Here is a 25,783-nt window from a genome sequence, read left to right as displayed (position 1 = left end):
GCAGAATAAGGAAGTAAACTCTCTAGGCTCTATCAGTTTTGTTTTGAGAACAAATGTGACTAATGTCCTTCTGGAAGCTGAGTTTATCCAAATTTATTTGCTGTCCCATAGACTCTGTTTCGTATCCTGGACTTGGATCCAGTGTTGAACTATCCATCTGGTAGATTATGATAGATTAGTAGGACCAATCTTGGGAGTAATCAATTCAGGTTTGCCTGTTTCTTCTTTCTGCTCCTGAGAAGGAGCAGTCTGCCTTCTTCTCTCCCTCCCTTTCTCTCTCTGTTTATTGTTGTATCACAGAATGATCTGATGTTTGTTTTAACACTGAGATGAAGCTGAATTCACTGCTGTCCAGCACTCTTTAAAGTTGGTGTGCTACTTGAATATTTATATCATGCTGACATTTGCTTAGGTTAGAGAAGGCTTTATTTCCTTGGAATATTTATCATAGTATCCAAGAATTTCCATGCTCCAGCTGCTGCTGTATCTGAATGTTGTATATAATTACCTGGGTCCAAGCCTAGTTGCTTTAGGGAAGTTAACTTTCAAAGAACAGCAACCACCTCTGTGGCACTTGCTAGTTGAAGGAAGAACTGGCAAGGATTTTTCCTGCACTGACGTGGAGCAGCCTGAAAATAAGACTCATACCTCACTTCATCTATATAGGCAGCTTTGTCTAGCTCATTATGGGGAAAATAGAGAATCATTTCCTGGCACACCTGGCATCATGGAGTGGATGCCTATATCTGATGTGATCTGTTGACCTAGTTATGGTCTGGGATGGAAAATGTGATTTGACATATTTTGTATCCTGTTTTTTCCCCCTGATTTCCACCAGTCCCTTTCCTGGAGATTAATGGGGAAGGGTTGGTGCAGAATCCAGTTCCTGCCTTCCTGACACACTTTGATGCTCTGACCCCCTTTGTGCATAGAATAGAAATGGCCAGCTTGAGGCTTGATCAGACCTCAGCCTCCTGTTGTTTCCCATCAGCTTATATGACTCTCCTGGGCTTCTGTGGCTGGAACTGCTCTTTTGCTGCTGTGCATAAAGAGGCACCATGATTTATGAATCAATTAATCACTGCATGCTGAGGAACTGTTCACGGTAGTTAAACAGTGAAAATAAAATGCTTGAGTCTATAATAAAGATGGATCATAATGAATATGACCCTCAACCGATGAATTTTCTCCCTCCTTGTATTATACCCCCTACCCACTTTCCCAGCACAGCCAAACTATCAAGACATGAAATTTGGCTATCTCAATGCATGGGGTTCATCAAATTACTTAATTACTTGATAAGAGTGCTGTCTATTTGTGGTGATTTTTTTCTCCTCACACACACATGCACTCTGTTTTTGCTGCTAAAGTTGTTAAAGCCACAACAATTGAGAGAAAAGATTCTGATGCTCTTGATTTTGAAACTTCTTGAATACTCATAAAAAAATCCACCAATAAGTCTCTAAAAACTAGGGAGGGGCAGCTGAAGCCTGTCCTTCCTGATCTGTAAAACCGTGGAAATATGGTGTGAAAATTCCAAGAAATATTTCCATCAAATAACTGTCACTTTTTGCTCTGTGCAATGCATGTATCATTGCTGTGAATTTCGAAAACTGTGTGATACTTTAAGAACCAGGCAAGTTTGGTGACAAGCCTGCTGTAAGATTGCTGTTTGGTTTCACAACTTGCACTTCAGTGATGGTAGTCAGAACAGGATGCGTGTTGCCCTGTGGGCAGCACCACTGATGTTCAAATATCTACCCATGAAGTAAAGCTATGAGACAAGAGGCTTTAAACCTGATTATGTGGTTTTGCATTAAAACTGTGCTTTCAGAGATGAAAATAATTCTTTACAGATTATTAAGTCCATACATTTTGGTTTTTTGAACGAAAATTGTTACTTTATGTTATCAGCAGATACCCAAAATAGTGCTATAACTGTCATTAACAAAAAGGTGGTTCATTTTAATTTTTTTTTCTTTTTTGGCTGAAAATTGTATTCTTGGTAAATGATTCGATCAGCTATCCACCTGTTTTGAATTCTGAAAAGGATTTTTGAGAGAGTAGTGGTACTTTTAAATTTTTCTTTTTACCGCTGTCTTTGAAGTGTTAAATTTTTGTTGCAGAGTATTTCCTGTGTTTTCTGAATACCAAAAGTTGATGAGTAGATGGATTTGTGAACCTTGCTACAAGTCCACTGGCTATAGTGGAGTTGCTCTTAATCTCACCTGTGTAACTAAGACCAGATTTCATTCAAGCCAGAAATTAGGTGCAGTGGTGTGAAGCAGGTTAATTCCTTTTCTCTGGCATGCATTGAAGCTTGCAGTGGAATTAAAATATTTCCCACTTATCAGTAAAAGAATTTTTTCCAACACAATCTAATTTCTCAATTTTGTTCAGCTCTGCTGCTGGCATATGTTGGCTGTATCTAATGGCCTTTGTTTGCATTCTAAGCTTATCTCATAAATTTGTTTTTGAAATGCAATAATAATGTTTCACTGTGGTGACCATGGTTAAACATTTCTCTTGTCTCCCCCTTACCCTTCTCTGATTTTTAGGACCCAGGTTTCTCGTCAGTGATTCATGAGAAGCTCCAAGTTCCCAATACCATTCGTAAGGCATGGAATGAGAAGGACAACAGATGTGACGTTTGTGCCACACACCTAAACCAGCTGAAGCAAGAGGCCATTCAGATGGTGCTGACCTTGGAGCAAGCTGCCAACTCAGAACATTATGATGCCTCACCAGGCTCTCCCCCACCTCTCTCCAATGTCCCCACGTTGGTGAGTCCCCGGCACATGGGCAGCCTGCAGCCCAGGGACTGGGCATACGTGCCTGCTCCTTATGCTCCATCTAATTATACAGCCTTTGTTGCCAACAAACACAGTGGAAAACCCAACAGTCTAGGAATTGGAAATGGGGTGGAGAAAAAAAACAGCTCTCCTGGACACCAAGCTAAAGTCAGCTTTCAGATGGCCACCAGCCCCAGCAATGGTAATGTTCTCAACTCTGTGGCTATCCAGGCCCACCAGTACCTTGATGGCACCTGGTCTTTGTCAAGAGCAAATGGAGTCACTCTCTATCCCTACCAAGTAAGTATTTTCAAATAACAGAACACATTTCCTTCCCACTGAAGCTGGCAGGGGCATACTAGCACTGTTTGCTCCTGTGGGGTTGAAGTTGAGCTGTGTAAGTGAGCACTAGAACAAGGAGTGCTGTAAATCACCCAAGGGGATTGGGCTGGGGAAGACACAGATCGAAAGCAATATTCCTGAGAATACCTTCTATTAATTCAGCTGTTACTGATAGCAGAGCTGAGCTGTTGTTTTTAATGGCAGATAACTAATCATACAGTATTTTCACTTATTTGCTCTCACAGTCCTCACTCACTTTCACTCAGAATACTCAGTTGGAGCAACAGTGGGGAGCCAGCCACACTTGTTTACTCTCAAGTGGAAAGTGGCACTTGTGCACCATTGATTTCTGAGCTGGTATTCAGGAAGGACCTGGATGATCTTTTATTCCATCCTCTGTGTGTGTATGATCATTTGAGTACATATAGCAGGCACTAACTTTTTTGACATGTTTTAAGTTGCCTGCATTCTTGATGCCAGTGGGTTCAGTGGGTCCAGTGATCTCCAGATCCTAGGAGTTCTGGGAGATTTTCATGTACTTTTCAGCATGTTCTTTTCCTCCTCTTTGGTCCATTGTTTTCTGGTACACTACACCTGTAAGTACCAGTAGAACCCATCCACGCCAGAGGCCACAGAAGAAGCTTTTTTGTTTGACAGGAGGTGGGCTTTCTGACATACTGAACTGCAGCTGGTGGGATTTTCAGAGTACCCAAGTACTTACAGATTGTGGCAGAAGCCTGTGTTTCACATGTTCTAACAAATGTCCCAGCTGGCTTCTTTAGGCACATAAATGACTTTGGAAGTTGTTCTTTCTACTAAATTATGAACATATTCCAAGATAGACCCCTAAATTAATATTTAACTTTTTTAGTATGACTAACTGATATTACAGCCAGAAAAAAAAGCAAAGTTATTCATAAGCATTAAGATATTGTCATGCACCAAGGCAAACTGGGTAAAACCAGAAATGAAGTACAGTTATTTTATCTGGAAAATATGTGACTTTATGCTTTTGTGGATTTATGCTCTACTGAACCTGAATCGTATTTGGGTAGGTCAGTATGTGATCATTGCTTTCATCTAAGAAAAAAATGTGATCTATGTTTCAGCTAAGAAGAAAAAAACCTAAACAAGGAGTGCACCTTAACAAATCTGAATAACTGTAATTTGTGTTGGGAAAATTATTTTATTGCATTCACTATCTTTTAGGTTCTTGTTCTGTGAAAATGTGGGTTTTGTTTACTTTTCATAATGTTTGCGTTTCCTTGATGATTCATTTTGTCTCCAAAATATTCACTACACTAAGAAGAATCTAATATACAGAATTGTCTAGACTGATTCTGTACTTTGGATCCAGTTAAATTCAGGACTCTTCCCTACCCTTGACTTTCAATAACCTTGAAATAGAAAAGATTGCCTGCTCTCAAGACACCCCTCAGCCAAAAAAATCCCTGAAAGCCAACACAAAACCTAACCAAAAGCCTCAACTAACAGCAAAATAAACCAAAATGATGAACAACAACAACAAAAATCCCAAATGAGCCCGGCAATGCTGGTCTGTGTTGGAATATGTTGATCATAAGTTTCATCTTTTCCTTTAAGATTCTACTCTAAAATTCTCACTATATTCAAGTTGCCACACTTAATTCTCCAGCTGAGAGATAAGGATAGCTTTTGTCTTTAAGCACACTAAAAGGATTTTAGTGTTTGTTTGCATAGTATCTGTATTAGAGTGGCAATTAGTCAAGTAAGAGGAAAAACTGAAAAGTAATTAGTTTGTAATTTCAAATATTGGTAAGATGCAAACTTTTCTTCTTTTCTTCTTTTGTAGAAACTAATCTTACTCCATGTTTTCAGAACATTTTAGATCTTTGTTCCATATAAATACATTTTTGTTATTCACTTACAGTTGCACAACTTTGCTGGGGAGGAGCATGAGGAAGATGAATCTGTTATCTTAATTAGAATGCTTGTTGATTTGGAGGTAAATTAAAAAAAAGTGGTGCTAGCCTACGTACTCGTGAATGTCTGTTTATTAAGTTTTCTTGCCTTCCCTTAAGAATAGCAATTAGACAAACTTCATTGTATGTTAGATAAGAGGAGTAGAAGGTGATTTCTGGGGATAAAAAGCCTTGCACTTCACACAGAGTAGAGCAGCAGTATCCTTCCACATCATAATCTTGTTAAATAGATGTCCAGGGAGAAGTGAGTCTCATGGCTCTAGACTTAATGGCACCTGTGGTAGACACCTCCCATTGTAAATCAGCTTTTGTTAGACTGTCTAGATAACTTGAAAGAAATGGTTGAGTACCTTGAAAACTGTCTGTGATGTCTTCCTTAAAGTATCATCCATAAAAGAGAAAACATTAGTTTGAAAGTGATATTCTGTGGCTCAGAATTGACTTACTGCAATTTTAAGCACCACAAAATATTCCTATAGTTGTAAGTTGTAGGATGCTACTCCTTTTTATAGCACGTTCCCTTCCAGACTGCCTAAAATTAGAGGCTTGTTATGGGCAGTTAGGTACTACTTTTGTTTCAGCTCCAGTAAAAAACCAATAAAAATAAATGAATATGAAAGGGAGTGTTGTGATATTGTAAGGCTCAACTGCTGCAATAATTTAGAAGTCTTAAATGAAATGCCACTACTTAATTGATTTTATAGAAAGAGCACTTTCCAAAGAAGAGGAAGTAAAACAAATTGTAATTTGTACATTACCTGATTTAGTAATGTGTTATTTGTTTAAAATCTGAAAAAATAGAAGTGTACCAGATTTAACTGGCAATGCATATCATATGTAAAAGGTTTCTAGTTATTTCATGGACGCATTATTTGAACTAGTGAATAGAGTCTCCTAAGAACATCAGAGGAATAGCTCCTAAGAATTTTTTAGGCAAAACTGATCCTTCCTGGAGATTAGAAGATGGTGCCGATGACCCCATCACTCCCCATTGTCACTGTTTTATATGATTCCATATTTAGGCACTCCTTGAAACAGAAACCAAAATCTGGTTCTAAAGATCTGTGATGTCCCCTAAGCCTGACTCAAAGGGAGTTGAATCAAATTTTGGTGGTAGGTCCTTTTAAGAAATGGAATCAGAGGCAGGGAAATGGAATTGATTGATCTTAAGCAAAAAACATGGCCAGTACAACCCTTCTGTGGAAACAGGAATGCTGAAATGGTCAGGGTAAAACTGACCTCTTTCTGTTTAATACAGGTAGAAAAGTACCAGCCAAAATTTGGTAGAATTTGATTCAGTCTGAAAATAGTGCTCTTTCCATGTTCATCAGCAGGTAGCATTTGTACGCCCCATGGATCAGACTGTAAAGACTTCTGTGGCTTTCCCTATCATTCAAAGGGATTTCAGTCCTTCCCTGCTCAGAGAATGCTCCTTTAAATTATTGAGGTTTTACCTGAGAAGGGCTGCAATTATTTGTGCAACTGCTGGTGTGAATTACAGCATACCACAGTGTTAAGTACACTTCTGTTAGTTACCAGTGATTACTGAAGACTTCCAAAGGAAAAAAACCCTCTGGGCCTGGGGTACTAATGTAAAAAGTCCAAATTCCTTGATGAAATGATTGCTTCTTGTAATTTTTATAGAAAATGCTATATTAAATTTAATGCATAGCACTTCTATTATTTCATTATAGCAAGCTGATAAAGTAGCTGAAACAAGAACACTACATTAAAGAATAAGATTTGAGTCCTTAGGATTTCAGACTGATTCAGGGTTTGCTTTCAAAGGATAAGGAGTTGATAACAGTGACTAGATTAAGCTGGTTGTACTTTTTCTAGAGTCAAAGCCCTCAAGTTTTTGCTAAAATATTGAGTTACCTGCTTGGCACTTGTGTTGCTGTGTCTTTCAACCAACAGCGTGGCATTAACTTCATCATGGTGGGTGCCCAAGAGCATAAAACAGTAGGCATTTCCTTGGTCTTCTAGTTACCCTCCTGGATCTGCACAAGAATCTTTCATGTCTTGAAACAGATAATTTCTAAAGGCAAACAAAAGGAAATTTAGCACAATGCGTTTGGTAGATTTGAGTGACAGGAAGGACAGAATGAGCCCAAGAACTGGGGAAGGTCAATAGTTCCAGGAACAATTTAGGCCACAAAAAGGAATGATGGGTAACAGAAACTGTGGAGGCTGATGTGGGTGAGCACCTTCTACTTGTGACCTTGAAGCTGTGAAGTTGGATTTTCGTAAGCAACAAAACAGTGTGTGTAAGAATTTGAGTAGGGGCTTTGTGAACAGAACGAATTAATGCAAAAAGTGTTCCTTTCTCCCCTGCACTTAAAAAGACTCTTTAGACCAAAAGTTTTGGAAAATTAGATCTTAAACTACTGAGAGGCTTTTGGCTCCAGGCAGAATGATCTAAAGCCTATTCAGAATTATAAAAGGCTTTGTTTATGTACAGTTGATGAAAGCCAACAATATGTGCTTTCTGTTACCTCTTCTTTATGTATTACATTTGTTTAGAAGAACAGTTCTCTCAGATTGTACCAGCTTGTTCTGGAGTTTTGCTGTGATGAATGATTTGTTTGGAGTTTACTTAGGTCATGGCTGTCATATAACACATCAGTTCATTCAGGCCCAGGCTTTTTAAAAAAAACTGGTAATGATTAGAGTTGGGTGCAAGATGGAGAGCTAGTGCTTGTGTGAGAGGTATTTCCATCCAGGATTTTGATTCCAAGCTTTTTTCCAAGTCTTTACTGTATAATTTATTTCTCTTCTGTTTGCTGCTGCTTCTATTGCTTCTTAGTGTTCTCCAGGATAAAGATAAAATGTTAATGATTGCTACATTGGTGCCAGGGTAATTTAAGGAGTTTCTAAAGCATATAAAGCAAGGTACAGAAATCAAATTGCTTGCTCCATCTGCAGACTAACAAGTGTCTTCTGTAATTATTCCATGCTTCTTAGAACCAGACCTATTTTACCAGAGCATCGTAGCAGCAACAAAAAAAGAGATTTTGTATACTGACCTTTCTAGTATTGTGTTCTTATGCAACCACACACAGTTCCCTGAGATAACAAATGCTGGAGGTATTTTGCCTTTGTGCAGTTAGGCTTTGGTCCAGAATTTTTTGGATGGCTTATGTTTCAAAAGCACTGTATGTATGACATCCACATTTGGGTATGGTGGCTCCCTGAATGTAGTACAAACCTTTTTGTTCCTTTTACTCTGAGTTTATGAGTAGTGATGCTGAGCAGATGTGTGCAAATTCTTGCACTGATTCTTTTATTTTTATTCTGTGACCTGGACTCTTAAGAGAGTGACTCCATAATCAGACTATACACTGAAAGTGCAAGAATTTTATTTACAAAGGTTGTTTGACTGGGCCAAGAAAAAGATTGTCAAACAAATTCATTGGCACTGAAATTATATCCTTGCTTGATTATCTCTGTTGCCCTCTTCCCCCATGCATTAGTTGTTATCTCTGAATTAGCCTTCTTCTGACTAAAAGCCTTTTTAAACCAAGTCACTAATAATTAGATATGACCCCACTGAAGTCAGCATATGTCATCTGTTGACATTTTGCCATGATTGTTTGATCATACAATTTGTATATTACAGGAGTTGGCTAGTTGTATTTCGTTCCTTCTGTCTACCCCTTCACCTAACAGCCCAGTTGTATACTGTTTTTCTAGTATCATCTAGGGGGGAAACTGGAGTCTATGTGAACTGTAGGAGATGTTTATTTTTTTTGCATTACTCTGGCATGATTTGATCTCTTATGGCATTTTTATGCATGGCTTAATGACCTTAGAATCATTACTTTTCCCCTTCATGATAACTGGGGTGACCAAGGGAAGAAAGAGGTAAAGGGTATCCCATGGACTGCAAAGAGCTAAATAGGCTTATCCTGTGAATATGAAAACCCCGTGACTCAGTTGTGATGTGAGGAAGAAATCTGGACTATTATAGGAGCAAGTTAATCCTGCAAATTAGCAAAAGCCAGAAGATCACAATTAGTGAGGATTTGGAGTCTTGGTTTCCTTCCCTGCTTGTGACTCAAGGATTTTGTCCGCATGTGAGACTAGTTTAATTTCTTAAATAATAGCTGTGCTGATTGTTTGCCTTGGTTGAAAAAAAATATATATAAACTGGGAGAAGGCGTTTTAATAGTGAGAAAACTTATGTAGAGATGGGGTAGAGAAGGGGGAAGACAAACTGGTGCATTGAGGCAAAATTGTCCTTTTATTTCCTACAATGTAAAGAAGGTGGCACAGAACTAGAGTGAAACCGGGTCAGCTCCTGCTTTTTTTCATAGTTAGAGAACACAGAGAGCCAGTACAGCCAATTTGAAACTAAGAGGAAATAAACTTTTTATGCAATGTACAGTTTTTTTTGGAACGTATTAGAAAAAGGATTGAGGCCAAAAGCTTAGGAGAATTTATAAAAGGATTATGTGTGTATGTGGGCAATAAAAATGTCCCTTCTTTAGGATATTAGGATTAAAAAAATGTGGGATATAAATTGCTATATAGAAAAAGGTATTTGGTATCTCATAATCTGTGGAGAAGCCTTCTTTAAGTACATCCAATATACAGGTAAGGACTAGAATTTCTGAAACTGCCTCTGAATCTTGCTGGCACAGGTGTAACTGGGTTCCCTGGGAGGAGGATACTCAGTACTTCGAAGAACTCTGTGTCCCTCTGTCCTGAAAGTGGGTGTGAGGTGCTGTGTTTTTCAGGGAGGCCTGTGATAAACAGATCAGTGGGAAGTGCTTTTCCAATAGTTTCTACAACATTTCTAGATTTCTGTGTAAGTGTTGTACATTTCAGATTTATTTAACTTTAAAAAATCATTCCTTGCTGAAGTGTGTGAAGATTCTAAAAATTTTCTTGGGTTGAATCATTCATCTGAGCAAAATGCTAGTCTTTACTTTTGCATAAAGATTCAGTCTTGTGGGTGATACTCCTGCATTTTGCAAATTGTTCAACATCTGTTGCAAAGAGATAGGAAAAAGAAATTTACTAAACCAAAGGCAAATCATTCTAACTGAGATCAGGAGGGGATGACAAAGGAATTGGAAAGCAATTTTTTAGGAGCTTCCCTTTAAATTCCTAAGGGATAGCTCTTGAAAAAGGCACAAATCAATGTATTGTCTCATTGACTAATATATTTGTGTCTCATATTGCTTTTACATAAATGAGACATAGACTTTAGATTCAGAAACACTGTATTTTTGTGCCTTTTGCAGAATTATGGTCTTTGACTTCTTAGAAAAGTATTTGAGACTAAATATGAAGAAGTATGTTACTATGTAAAAAATAAACCTACAAAGCCTTTTGCTTTGGTACTATGCTGTACTTATGGGAAGTAAGGAATGCATGGCTAGAGCCTCGTGTAACTCTGAAATGTGATTCCACAGAGCTATCATGTGAAACCATTGTTTTCTTTTCTCCAAAGTGATTCTGAAATGGCATCAGAGGGGGAGCATCAACTTCTCTGTTGGGCCAGTTCTCTTTAATTCAGTAGATTTGAGTTAAAGTGGTTGGTTCTTCACTTATATTCCAGGGCACTGAGGTCTTGAGAGATGGGTGTTGTCAGATAGAATACATTTGGGACCAGACTCTCTTCTGTCTCACTCCAGGATAATGGCTTTGCAACTGACATGGCTACATTGGTGTGATACAGATAAGAGTGAGAGCAACATGTAAGATCTGATCAGCCAGAGTGTGAGAACAGCTGTGGTGATGGGAGCAAATATGGCATCTTGCACTCAGAGGGGATCACTTCCCTTTTGGGTTGGTGAACGGGGAAGCTTTTTGTCCTCCATACTCTTCTAGTGTCACCCTGCTCTGAAGAGTCTGTTGGAACTGCTCTTGACAGATGAAAGCAGAAACCTGATTGTCCAGCTTCTTTTGAACTTCGAATGTGTCAAGATGTGTTCTATGAAAGACGTATTGAAGAATTTTATTTTATGAAGAAAAAGAAAGAATTGTATCTGTATGAGGGTGAGAAAAAGCCCTTCTCAGCTAATGAAAACATCTTTTAAATCTGCAAACTGATTTAAAGAAGAGATGAAATTGCACTTCACCTTTCACTTCTGTATAACCTCTCAAGCAGAATTCAGAACTGCTCCAAAGATTTAAGGAATGGTAATAAGCTTTCATCTTCCAAGAGGTTGGTTGGTGCTCACTGTGGTTAATGTTGCTAGCAAACCTCAGCAGAAGGATCTGTAGCTCCACCTTGTATGAGAGCACTGAAGGTACCATCACATCTGTCATTCAGTTATCTGAGCATTTGGATTCTCTACACCAGGAAAATCTCAGGTCATACTGGTAGACGTGAGTGCCAAGTGACTAAGGTGCAACTAGTGCAAGGTCACGGTTGTGTGCAAATGAAATGTGTCTATTGTGACAGCTCTTTGAATAAAATACTTGCATCTGTCAAGCTTTACTTCAAATTGATACTTTTTTAACTTGGGGAAAGTGGCATGTGTATGTGTGTATTAAACATCCACCTAAACTTACTTAAAGGCTTTTGGCTAGTGGAAAGGGCAGGAAAAGAATTAACAGTTGGAGCTCTGCTTGATGAAATCACTTCTGCTTCACTGATTTCATTGTGGCTGCATGCTCAGTGTCACTGGATAATTATTAAAACACCTGTAATGTGAATCCTGCTATTTCTTTACATCAAGGATTCTAATAAAAGCAGAGTTTAGGCCTAGTTTTGTAAAAAACCCCCCACTTTTTGGAAACATGTAGTGATAAACTCTTTCCTATGAAAGATAAATGACAGATATGATTTATAATTGCTTTCCTTCCTGACAGATTCCAGGCTGGTGGAGCTAGGCAGTGTAGCTGGATTGAAACACAAAGCATAAGCACAGTCATCTCTTTGTTTTTTTTCTTGTATATTTTCTCAGTTATTGCAGTGCAACACAGAAAATGGAAAATTAATTCAAGTGGTATTAAAAAAATTATACAGAGCATCTCAAGAAAATGTATAGTAATGAGATACTATCAGTGCTTAATTGATCAGTCTCTCTGATCCCTGAAGACTTTGTGTGAAGTTTGTTGCCAGTTTGCAGGAGGTAGAAAAGGATGTGACATGATTCGTAATTGTATGATGCTGATGCATCAAGGCAGTGATCAGAGATTGGACTGACAGGGAAAATGCACTCAGAAAGCTTTGTCTACATTTGGACCAGTTTCTACAAAAGTAATTTTGAAGAGTCTTTGCAATGCTAGGTAGGCTTAACTGAGGCTTAGTTTGCAAGCCTGTCAAGATTTCTATTTTTTTTCTGCTTTGAAGTAATGTAAACCAAAAATATTATAGTTTGTCCTGTCCAGTAAATAATATAACAAGATACTATTCAAGTGACTTATGAGAACAGCACAGCAAAAGATTGCTGGCCACCATGCTTCTTTGACAAATTTCAAGAGCATCAGAGGGTGTCCTAAAGCTTATCTGTTTTATTTTACTTTTAGATGTGAATGCTGAATGAGGGATCAATTTGTTTTCATGCAGTTAAGTACTAGGAAAAAATCTAGTTCTCATGTTACTGGCTTTTCATTGTTTTCTGTCCATAGTCGGTCGTCACAAGGGTCTTTGCCTCTATAATCCTAAATGCCAGGATATGCCATTTGCAGCCAGGATTTAGTACCAATGCTTATGATCTCCTGACTGCTGTCTTGCACTTCAAAACCTTTGTAAAGATCCTTTTAAACATTGCCACAGCCCAACTTATCAAGATTTATTCCTATTTATGTAAAAGTAGATGAAATGCAGACACTTGATCTGCTTTAGTTCAAGATTTCTGGAAAGGGGCTCGAGATAGGGGTGTTATGTATGTGCAGATTATGAGATTTTTTCCAATCTCAGTGATGTGGATTTCTCTGCTTCCTTTTCCATTCACTGCTCAATCACCTTAATCATATATTACGAATATTTGCTACTTCTCCCTGCCACCTCAATGCTTTGTCTCTGAAGTAGGGACAGTTGGCACCACTGCAACGGGCCATTACTTCTGTGGCCTCTAGGCATTTTATGATTCAGTGAATATGAATAATAAAGCACCTTATTCCTCCTCTGTTGTCTGGGGAAGGTGATTCCAAGTGTGGCAGTGGAGGATTATTATGGCTTGGTTTCCTTTTGAGCGCGAGAGAGTGGGAGGACCCATATAAATTATAAATGCTTAACAGAAATACTGGAAAACAGCTCTTTTACTCCTCAGTAGCCCATTCTATCTGCTGTAAAATTTTATAGGATTCATGATTAAAAAAAACCCAAACTTTGGTAATGCTATTGCTGCTAGTACACTAACCACAGCTCTACTACAGCAAGAGTAGCAAGAGTTTGTGCTCAGGCCATTAGAGAATTTGCTCCTGAGACTTTTTAAAAGTTGCATGGACATGGAGTGGAAAGAAACAAATTTTATTGTGCTATGCTTTATGTGTTAAGAAGTGGATGTACAGGAAAGTTGAAGGATATGGCTTATGTGGCTGCTATGCAGTCTGTGAAGAGATGAGAGAAATAACCTTTTCTCCTGTTACACTCAGGACAAAAAGGGCCATTTTGTATGTTGAGGTTAGATTTTTCTGTGCCTGCCTGAAACAATCAATATCAGAGTGGATTATGAAACAGAAATCATAAGGGCTCAGAACAATCAGAAAAAAGCATTGGTAACAGAAGGGACTAACTAAAAATATCTTTCTGGTTGATTGTTTTTTTTATCTTCAAATACAGTCTGAGCTGGAATTTTTATCAACTGCACACAGTTCATGCACTCTGCCTTTTACAACAAGCTGCTACTGTGCTTTCTGAGAAGAAAAGAAACTTGCAAATAAGGACTTTGCTTTAGTGGGACTCACTTGAAACCATGCCCTTGGGAAAGAAAAAGACTGAAGAAGTTCTGAATTGACCTCTGAAGTTTTTAGGCTTTAGGATCATTGAAACATATTTTTTCAAACAGCTCATGAGTCCAGGATATATCTTTATTGTTTACTCTGCCTTGATTTCTGAATTTTAAAAAGTAATTCCAGGAAATACTAAAATCCTGTCATTCTCCCACAGTGCTCTGTTTTTTCCTGGGGAACCTTACAATAAGGCTTTTCTGCTGGAAAATGGAAAAAATCAGTTTGAAACAGTAATATTTTTTTGTTGTTGTTGGGAGTTTTATAATCATCTGTTCTTGGTGGATAAGACTGAACCTTGTGTGGATGAACCCCCCTGTCCATAAGGGACACTACAGTAAGCATCAGCAAGCATTAGTTCTAGATGGCTTGATTCTTTGTTATCCTGTATATGTAGTACTGTTCTACATTTTGGAGCTGGTTTATGTCCATCTTGTATTCCCTTTGTTCTAGAGTAAATGTCTGTGCAGGATGACTTATGAAGTGCCTATAGTAAACCTTGTGAAGAGACAGTGGCACCTGTTACTTCAGTTATATGGATTACAGCACTATATTTTCACTGGCCTGTGATCAGTGATCCTTCCTTTGGCATGTTACTATGGAGCAGCAAATCAGTCCATGATGCTCTATTAAAAAAGTAATTAAAATAGAAGAAAGAGTACCTTTCAAAAATTAATTTTAAAGTAACTTCTGAAAATTTTACATTGCAAACCCACTAAATAAGTTGGAAGGGAAACATTCAAAACAGTTCATGCGCAAAGAAAGATTCTCTGTGCAGTAAGCCAAAATTAAAACTGAAGATAACAATGAGACATTTATTACAGTTCAGAATAGTTTACTAGAGTTCAGGCATAATTTCAGATGGTGTTCTAGTTTGTTGTTGTTATATTTGAATTTCATTAAATACATTTAATTAAATCCATTGTAAGCCTGTTTTATCCCCAAGGGGCCAGTTAGTATAATCCTTCTGTTTGCTTGTAAAAATATCAACCAATTGTTCCTGCAATAATTTTAATCACTGCTTATTTTTAAACAATAGTGAAGTGCATTTTGTCTGTTTAGTTTCTTGTGCAAAGTCCTTGGGGCAATGAGTTTTTGTTGTTTGTGTTCTGTGTTGAGGAAACTTTATGTTCATTGTCAGACTGTTATATATATAAAAAAAGATAAAATAGGTACAACAGTGCCATTTGAAGTTCATTGAGGCTGACTTTAAAAAGAAAGAAAGAATGTAGTTGTAAGACTTGATACTATACTTTCAGACTAGTAAAAATGAGCAAATTCTATTAGTAAAAGTTAGGAAATAATAAGCCTACAAGGACTCAAAAATTTAAAAAATGACAAGAGTCTTAGACAATTTACAAAGCATGAATCTACCTGAGATTAATGTAGTTCAGAGACATGCAATAATGTATAACAAAAGCTGGAAGAGCATGCTATGGATATGCACTGTGAACATGTTTTGATGTGAAAGTATACACAGTGTAGCCATGAGTAAAGAATTGGTAGTATTTACTGTGTGTGCTGCATTCCAGAGTAAAATGCATAAGGTAGCAAGATGCACAAGACCTTGCATATGACTGTCTTGTATTTGTCTTTTACAGCACTTCTCCTAGACAGCAAATCATACGCAACCATTAAAGCTGTGTGTCATCTACCCTTGGTTTGGTCTGAGTTCTGTTTTAGGGGAAAATAATTCCTGATGAATCAGGTTGTTATTTGTCCATTCAAAATTGCCATGATAAGTTATATTGATGGAATTTGAAAGAATATCATCCCTTGAGGAAAGTTTGCTATTTGTTAGTGCTGCATAGTGCTGACTGGATATTCAATTGTTCTCTTTTCTGCCTTTTCAGAAACATTGTGGAGCACACCCAGAGTAAAGTCTGTACCCCTTCCTCTCTCTAATTTTGCAGAATGGTGCAGTTTTGAGAATACATCTACACCTGTCTGTCTTCTAAAGTGATCACTATTTTGTTTTTTAGTCCCATCTGAGAAAAGTAGTTATGCCTCAGCATTTTCTGAAAAAAAAAAAAGTCATTTAAAATCATTGATGAGAGCCAAATACTGTTCTTCATCTGACCTTATTTAGCTGGTCAGTGGAGGTGGGGATTGGTATTAATTACTCAGTCTGCAAGTGAATGTGCACAAAATTAAAGCTGTGAATGGACAGCTAGCATATTTAAAATTCTTAGAGTGCAAAGGCCCTAAGGGGACACGTGGGAATGTCATCTTTGTACAGTAAAGCTGTCACAGTGAAGACTGATTATGATGGTTCCTGCAAACCAAAATGCAAATTGCATAAACTGGGAAAAGATCATCGTGTGCACTTGAACTAAATCCTAGGTCGGCTTTGGATAATGTAGTGTTCAGTTAGAGCCTGGAAAACTGTGCTTGGCTTGGATCCCTTCAAGACTTGCAAATCTAAGCTGAAAAAAACAATTTGAATAGAAAAGATGATAGAAGCTGCAGTGAATGACAGGGGACAAAAACATGATTACCTTGGAAAATAGAAGTAGTCTAGCAGTATATTAAAAAAGCTGAGGCTCTTTGGTGCTGTGTATGAAAGATCTATCCCATACAAACCTATGTCTTGATGGTCACAAGCTGATCCATTAGTGTCATTGAAAGGGAACCAGAACAGAGAGGGTTCCACTTGCTAATGAATTACAGTATTCACCAAGTAAACTTAATGTGATGTCCAGTTGAGGATGTGCTTCTCTCTCTCTTTTTTTCTTTTTTTTTTTTCCCTTTCATTAGCTGAGAGGGCAATAAATCTAGAACAAACAGAAGACAGCATGGCATAACCGAGCACCTTGTCAGTCTATGGAATTCACCCCAGGAAGTGACCTCTGAGTCAAATGCTTACAGTTGGGTGATTTTTATGACTGCTAATAACAGCTGTAGCTATGCAAACTAAGGTAATAGGGCAACCAAATGTATGGCTTAAAGCATTCACCTTCAGAGCAGGAAGCAACTGTTTCTGTCCAGTTACTGGTCTCATTTCAAGGCTCTTCTGGAACCTTTTAAATTATTTTCCTGTATTCCTGTTAAAAGTTATAACTGTTGCTGTAGTTAAAATACTTTTAAAATGTTAGCAGGATGTTTTTATTATTGACATGAAAGAAAGATGTGTTTATGTATTGTGACAGAGATTAGAAAGTCCAACCTCATTAAATTTATAGAGGTCATTCCTGCTGATGCGTAACCTGTGCAAAACAATGGGTTTTTTTTTTTTTCCTTCGGCAAAAATAAAGCTAAAGACTCCTCTGGAAATTAAACATTTACGTGGCTGCTCCTGTGAGCACTGATAACTCCATATCAGCTGTTGCCCCATCTTCACATTGGTATAATGAAGGAAGGAGCATCTTCAAGGGTCTATTTATAGTAGGGATAGAAAAGGTCAGTTTGGACTGTGGCACTTGCTAGCACTAATATAATTAAACCTGTGTCAGCAGTTTATAAAAAAGCGGATAATCATGATTTCTGTCTGATGGGAAAGCCACTGGAATGGTACTAGTTTCCAAACAGAAACTTTTTAGACCCCTGGGGGTGAAACCCACGCACCTTTCCATGAGCAGGTTGGTAAGAGACCTGTCAGATGCGTATTGATCTTAGCTCCTAAAAAGGTCTGACCTTGAGGTTAATATGTGCATGGACTGAATTTGCATTATGCCACATTCTTATTCACTAGTCATTGCAGGAATCTCTAAGCCTATCAGATTTTTTTTTTCCTCCCATACTTGAAATGATGTAGTTCTCTCTCCTTGTATTTTCACGGTAGAATTTAACCATATGTCTTTGCTTAAATAAAGATTAGTGATTCCACCTATGTGTGGATAAACTAATGGTAGTTTTTACTCCTTATTCTCTTGCTAGCTACAGAAAAAGGTTCCTTTCTGGGTCAATAATGCCATTTAAGTTAAGCCCACATGCTGTCACACTCTGGTAGCTTCTGGAGCTGTTCTTGTCAACTGACAAGTGAAAGGTCAGTGTCTCACAGATTCTTGTTTGTGATAAAAAACCAGCTACAGTAAGATTTGAACTTCTCATGATGTCTTGACATTGCTGGCAGTTGGTAACTGATCAGAGAAATGAAAGCTTCTTTTCATAACAAATGCATTACTCCTGCACGCAGTGAAAGAGAGCTGTTCCTCAGCTTCAAAAATGAAGTGACTGCAGTTAACAGCTGCCCCACGTGTACAGAGAGGAGTCCTACTCCTCTTTTGATTGCTGCACTTGTTATTTTAGCACAACTAGCCTGGCTGCTGAGGACTCAGAAGGTAACTGATGCAGCAAGGGATTACAGTGAGAGTGCTGAATCTGGATGTATGAAGTCAACTTCAATGGCGTAACACGAAAGGCGTTTTCTCTTGTAAAACGTTACTAATCTGATAGAGAATAAATAATAGTGGGAAAAGATCCAATTAATTTCCAGCTGCACAGCTTTATAATGCAGCAAGATATGCAGGTAACTAAGAGAATCAACAGCTTCATAAAAGTAGATCTGAAAGAAAAACTTCTGACAGCTATAGGCAGCCTCAGCTTTCCAATAGATTGCTATGTTATTGCTGTCTTTTTGACAAGAAAGGAAGCAGTTTTACTGTGTTGCACAGAGCCTTTTTTTTTTTTTTTGCATTGCTAAAATGCTTACAGACACAAAATTGGGAACAGAACGTCTCTTTGCTAGCTGAAACGTATTTTTCATTTGCAGAGTTGGTATGGGAATATGCCAGTTGAGAAACCTTACATTGCTGTTCTGTCAGCAGAGGTTTGGCTGGTGGAACTTTGTGAATGAGAGGTGTATGTGGGACTGGATGATGGTGCTTTACTCGAAAGGGATGGCTCACAACCCTGCAGGAGTCTGCTTGTGGCAAGTCTGCTTTACAGAGGGCCCTTTGGGGCAAGGAGGGAGGCCTGCATATTTATACCCCAGGATGGCTATCCAGCCTGTAGCTTCCATGGAGAGGAATAGAAAAGGCTGGCATAATCCTGAATAAGAAGACTTTGAGGGTATTGAAAAATGTAGTTCTGATAACTGTTGTGGTTTTATAGCAAGGTAGAGGCCTTACCTTTCAGAAAATAATTTGATAATTAAGAAGTAGCTAATAAATAAAATTTGCATGCTGTGTCACTCTAACTAAAGGAGTACTGCAGACTAGAATCTTCTCTACAGGGATTGAGTTCACCTGAGCTAGATATTTTATGTCCTGCATGATTCAGATAATGAAATTTCCCCTGCTCTAATATTTTCCCCTGTTCACTTTTCTGATTAAGAAATATGTCAAAATCAAGTGAGGGAGCAAGAAGGCGGATTGATCAGTACTGTTTCAGACTCTGTACTGATTTCTTTTCCTGTATATACAGTATTGTGATGTAGATACAGGATGGGTCAATGAAAAGAGAGAAGTGGATGTTGTCTCCTTTGACTTCAGCAAGGCTTTTGGCACTTATCTCCCACTGTGTACCTAACATTCGTGTAGGTAAGCCGGGAAATCTGTGTTAGATGAATGGAGAGTGAGGTGGACTAAGAGCTGGCTGAATGGCAGAGCTCAGAGTGTTGTGATCAGTGGAGTAGAATCCAGATGGAAGCAAGGAATCACTGGCATTCCCCAGGAATCAATACTTGGGTCCATTCTTATTCAGCTTGTTTATCAGTGGCACAGGAGGCACCCTCAGCCTCAACAAGGGCAAGTGCAGGGTCGTGCACCTGGGGAGGAATAACCCCAAGTGCCTGCCCAGACTGGAGACTGACCTGCTGGAGAGCAGCTCTGCAGAGAAGGACCTGGAGTCCTGGTGGGTGACAAGCTGTCCATGAGCCAGCAGTGCCCTTATGGCCAGGAGGGCCAGTGGTGTCCTGGGTGCATCAGGAGCAGTGGGGCCAGCAGGGCAAGAGAGGTGATCCTGCCCCTCCACTCAGCCCTGGTGAGGCCACCTCTGGAATGCTGTGTCCAGTTCTGGGTTCCTCAGCACAAGAAAGACAAGGAGCTACTGGAGAGGGTCCAATGGAGGCCAGAGAGACAATGTGGGATCTGGAGCATCTCCTGTGAGGAGACACTGCAGGAGCTGGGCCTGTTCAGTCTGGAGAAGAGAAAGATCTCATGAATGCATTTAAATGTCTCAAAGATGGGTGCCAAGAGGATGGTGCCAGATGCTTTTCAGTGGTGTCCAGTGAGAGGATGAGGAGCTGTAAACTAAAACACAAGTTCCACCTCAACATAAGGAAGAACTTCTTCATGTTGAGGGTGGCAGAGCACTGAAATAGGCTTCCCAGGGAGATTGTGGGGTCTGCCTCTCTGAAGATCCTTGACCCTCTTTGTAGCCCTTCTTTGCATTCTCTTAACAGCTTTATATCTTTCTTATATTGTGGCACCCAAAGATGCACACAGGAATCCAAGTTAGGTGAAGCCAGTACAGAATAAGAGGGACAATGCCCTTCCTCACTTGGCTGGTGATGCTGTGCCTGGTGTCCCCCCAGACATACTTGGCCCTCCTGGCTGCCTGACTCATGTTCAGCCTGACATTGGTCAGGACATCCAGGTCCCTCTCCATGGCACTGCTTTCCAGCATCTGCTTCCCCAGTCTGTCTGTTCATCTGGGCTACTCTGTCCCAGCTGCTGAATCTGGCTCTTGCCCTTGTTGAACTTCATACGGTGGGTGATTGCCCAGGTCTCTGGTTTGTTGAGGTCTCTCTGCAGGACCTCTCTGGCTTCAAGGGACTCAGCAGCTCCTCCCAGTTTAGTATTATCAGCAAACATACTTAGTATTCCTCTGTGGCACAGAGGCCTGTGTCCAAGTTATTTATGAACCAAGATATTGGGTAGCCCCTCTAGCGACAGGTCTCCAATCTGATGTTACCCCATTCCTTATACCTCTTTGCACCCAACCCATGAGCCAGTTGCTGACCTATCTCATGATGTGTTTATCCAGCTGTGTGCTGGAAATTTTGTCCAGAAGGATACTGTGAGAGACAGTAGCCAAAGCTTTACTGAAATCATAAAAGGAAGTCTGGTTTGACAAGCAGGACATTCCCCTCACAGAGCCTTGCTGTGACCAATGACTGCGTTGTCCTTCAGGTGTTCTGCAGTGACTCCTAGTATAGTCTTCCTTGTGATTTTAGCAAGTACTGAAGTGGACTGACAGCCTTGTAGTCACCACAGTCATTCTTCTTACTCCTCTTGAAAACTGGGACAAAGTTTGCAAGCTTTCAGTCACTCAGGACCTCTCTGGGTTTCCAAGACTGTTCAGCAATCATTGTGAGATGCCTCTTAATGACATCTTCCATCCACTCAAATAGTACTCTTGGATAAAGCCCACCAGGCCTCCTAGAGGGAGCCAACTGGAAAATAATCCCTGTTTTGTAAGGTAGAACTCTGAAGTCTGAGAATTTGAGGAAAACCTCTTGTAGAAAAGGAATCCACCTAAGTAGCTGATCTAAATAGCTGACCTTGAGACAATCAGTGATTTGTGGCAAAATGTTCCTTTTAATGGAACTAATTATAACATAGCAGCTTTGATGGGAACATGTGTCCATGCCTGCAAAAATTTGGATTTCATCTGTGCTGAAGAGTGCACTGCATCTTTGTTGATAATAATAGTGATAACGATGATAACCATTGTCATCATTATCATCTGCTTTATAAAGGGACATGGGAGGCGGCTGCAGCAGTCAAAGGTCACCTTTCTTTTGGACAGCAGGAAGCTGGAGGTTGCAATTAAACTTGACATGCTGTCATGGTAACTAATTAATGTTTAAATAAAAGTAGTTTATGCTAAATTTTGACTCTGATTTAATACAAAGCATAATCATCATTCTTGCCATGCTAGTGATTCTCCCTTTAAAAAACCTCACTCTTTCTAAGGTGCTTTGTTTCGTGTTTACACACAATCTGTGCTGTTACAGTGGCCCCTTCTGCTAGATCAATATATCAGATTCTGCATTGCAAGTTTGTCTAAAGCTGGAGCAAAGCATGCTCAAAGATACTCCCTAGAGTTTCAGTATTCACGATGAACTGCGCCGTTGCCTTCGCTAAGCAGTATGTCTAGATCCAAGAAAGAGTTTGAATGTAGCAGACATTATGTGTGTCCTTTGTCAGCCTCCTTCTCACAGAACACATTTTTTTTGACAAGGGGAAGGCTATCAAGACCTGCTGTCTTGCTCTTGTTCAGAGTCTGTATCAGTAGTTGCAGTGGTCTCTACCTATAGAGCAGCTCAGTATTTTACTGGGAGAGAAAAAGGTCATAATCAAATGGCAGAATGCTGTAGGATTATGTCAGTGCCCTTAGCTACAGGAACTTGCTTACCGATTCCAAATTATTTTTTTCTAAAGGTCAACTTTGTCCTGAATAATTCTTTAAATGTGTCTTCTGTTGTAGAGAGTGATTTCTGAGAGATGCAGAGCATGTCCTTGGTACTCTGTGGTGTATTAAAAGATTAATGACTTTGGAAATCACCACCACTTTCAAGTCACTCTGATTGAATGGTGTAATTGTTCCTTTTTGCCCTGTGAAGGATGTGTTAATAATTTGATAGCTGTGTGGGCAGCACAAGATTGCTCTTTTACTCTACCCCTCTGCCCTTAAAATCCAACTTAAGTTTAATTGTAGTTCAATAAACAGTCTACCAGATTTACTTCAAAACATTTGAAGCTGTATTTAACAAGGATATTTGAATTTGACCCATTACTATTTATCTTTCCTATTTTCACATGCTAACATCTCCCCACAACATGGAGAGATTTTCATTATGAAAATGAAATCTAATAAACGTCAAATTTTCCACATTTGTATATTTTTTAAAAATTATTTTTATACTGAGTACAACGAATCTCAGCTATTATCTTGCCTTTTGAATGCTACCAAACATAAATTTATGCTGCACTTTTTTGTTACTGCATGCAGAAGTTCCATGTTAGGCAAAAAGGATGAAGTTGTTATTACCAGAGGGGCTCAGAGAAAATTGCTAACTTATGGGAAGAGGACCTACTACTTACTGATGAATTCCCATGGTGAGGAATGCCTTTTCCAGGTGAGGTAGAATGTTAATATTTTCTTCATTAACCTCCCCTCTGAAGAGACTCAAGAAGTGTCAGCTCCTGCTCCATTTGTTTTCTGATGCTGCTTCCTATAGACAACTTACTGTAATTCTACTGACAGTTTTAGTGGCTGGGAAGCTGGTGGCTGACAGAAAGCTTGAATTTTTTACCTCATTCTGCAATCTACTGCACTATCACACCAGACAGTGAACTCTTATGCACTAAAAGAAGCAGACAAATCCTTTCAGTTTTTGAAATTAGTTTGCAAATTAGAGTCTTGCCTCATTGTTTAAGAATTAGTAGATCAAGCCCAGGAAAAACTGCGCTGCTTAGTTTTAGGAAGGATTTGGTTTTCCGTGCATGTATCAAAAGAAAGACTACATGCGGGATGTACTCTGAGTTGTGCCTCCCACTGCTTATTCCATCACTCCCATACACCAGAAACCAGCCTCCTTGAGCCAAATGGGAAGAATAACTTCATTTTGTTATGACTTAGAAGAAACTGATGACCCAAAAGTTGGTTGGAAGGTAAAAGATTAATATTGTAGAACAGCCAGAATACCTGATGGTACTTAATGGAAAACTTGGTATTAAGTTGTTCAGCTTGTATTATAAACATGTTCATATTAATTTATGATGTTTTTGTGATTTCTAAAAGGAGTGCTTTGAGAGATGTATCCTATAGTGCTTCCCTCAACTCATCCTTAAAAGGGTAGTCTTTAAGAAGAATCTTTCTCTTGGTTAATGTAGACATTTATTGTCTAAAATAACCCAGGAAGTAATTTAGTCAGTATTTATTGAGCAGAAAATTCAGTGCTGTTCTGAATAAAGAGTGGATTGCCAAAGAAGTCATTCATGAGTGTATGTGCATTTATGAAAGAGAGCTTTCTACCTTTGGTTTATTCTTGCTGGTGAGCTTCTCTCCTGACGTTAGGAATTCTGCACACTGAGAATTGCTTTATAGTGAACTTGAACACAGATTTATATTTTGAATTCAGATATGGATATATTTTACTCATTTCTGTGCATCCACTTCATTCATCAGTTACTGATGTTAGCTAGACTGGGGATGTTAAGGGATGTTCTTGAATGCTTTACTACCTCCAGATCAACAGATATTTCATGTCTTTCATAAATCCTAACTTTCATTTGTAAGGTAATTTCAGTTGGGAATCCTCAGTTAGGAGTTCTAGAAACATTAATGAGCTTGGCTATAAAATTCCCTTATGTAAATATAATTAACCTCATGCTGCATGATGGCAAATCTAATGCACTGTGAGACTCTGTAATTGGAATGGGAAGAGAATCCAGCCCGGCTGACACTTGTGGTTTAACTGCAGAGCCATCTTTTTCCTATGAAGTGCAGAATTTAAATCCTCATTTATCTCCAGCTCTTGCTGTATAGTGTCAGAAAGCAGTGAAAGAAGAGGTTAATGGTTGCCTTGCATTTATGAGACAGAAGAAAAAAATGGAGCTTTGGGAGGGACATCTGTCTTGTTCCATGTGCACTTGAAAGGTTTTTATTGAAGAATGAAAGGTTGCATTGTTTCATGCTTTGTCTTTTTGTTGCTTGTCCAGGCAGTGATGTACTGCCAACAATTCTATAAAGGAATTTCTCAAAATATATCCTATTAGCTGATTTTAAACCTCATGTATATGCTATGTGGGTATTCACAGAAAAGAAAGAGAATTTAGGAATCAGGTCTTTTCCCCCTTAAGTGCAGAAACAACATCTATTAAAAGAGATGGTGACAGTAAAGAGGCAGATTTCCATGAACTGTGCTTGCCAGGCCTGTGTTAGTGTGGAAAAAGCGAAAGGTGAAAAAAAACCAAATTACCTGAGTTTGTTAATGCTCAAAGTATAAACTATGTCTTTTGATCTGAGATGGGGAAAAAATAAATACTCCAAGAGCACTGGAAGTGTCTATTCTATGAGTATTTTTCCTTAAATACATGATACATCCTGGATGATTTGCTCAAGTTTGTAAATGTGTGAACTTCAGAAAGCAAGGGCAGAAGAGAAAGCGCTGATTTAGTACTGTGACTGGAGCACAGAGTAAATGGGATGGTAAGATTGCCTCCAAATCCCACTCTTCAGTTTGGTTTAATAGTTTGAATGATTTCTACACTCTTAATCTGTGAGGCAAAAGAAAGAAATGCAAAATCACTGACTTGAAGTCAGTAGTCTTTGGGTATGTGAATTTTCTGGGCTCCTTTCTACACCCTGCTTTACATATATGCATTGGATTCTGGAAACAAATGAGGATTTGTCAGTCAAATATTGTGGGCACATATCTTGGTGTCTAGTGAGGTACTCAGCCTGCAGATTGTCCCACATGTACAAATTTGTGCAGTACAAACAATCCTCAGGAAAATACTGGATACATAAAAGGTTCACAGCCTCTTTGGTAAGTGATTATTTTGGAGTCTTGTGTTCAAGAACTAATCCAAAAAAACTCAGAGACCAAGCTTTTCAGGCAATGTGCACAATCATTTTTAGGCATTTTATTCTCTGTGAAGTTCATGTTAGACTTACGGATGTGGATAATTGGAACATCTGCAATTGCAGAAACCATGCCACCAATGTGACATGGCTTTTATCTTTTCCTAAACACCAAGACACACAAATACTGTTTTGCGGTTGTCTGAAATACCTCTCTCAAGCCTCACCATCTCACAACTTCAGGGTATCTGCTGATGCCAATAAAAGTGTATTGCACTGGTTGTGGAAATTAATACTTGGAGG

The 25,783-nt window shown here is 38.9% G+C and overlaps 1 protein-coding gene across 1 annotated transcript in view; it reads left to right on the top strand.

Annotated features, from left to right (window-relative positions):
- The window catches only part of KIF26B (kinesin family member 26B), a 270,452-nt gene that overhangs the window by 82,625 nt on the left and 162,044 nt on the right, over positions 1–25,783 (top strand). The window contains exon 3 of the mRNA XM_062489199.1: positions 2,559–3,092. Coding sequence (XP_062345183.1) covers positions 2,559–3,092 — 534 coding nt within the window. The remainder of the gene's footprint in view (positions 1–2,558; positions 3,093–25,783) is intronic.

The sequence above is a fragment of the Cinclus cinclus genome, chromosome 3 (assembly GCF_963662255.1).
Source record: "Cinclus cinclus chromosome 3, bCinCin1.1, whole genome shotgun sequence".
Taxonomy (NCBI): Eukaryota; Metazoa; Chordata; class Aves; order Passeriformes; family Cinclidae; genus Cinclus; species Cinclus cinclus.
The sequence above is the reverse complement of the archived record's forward strand: the minus strand, read 5'-3'. Positions and strand labels throughout refer to the sequence as shown.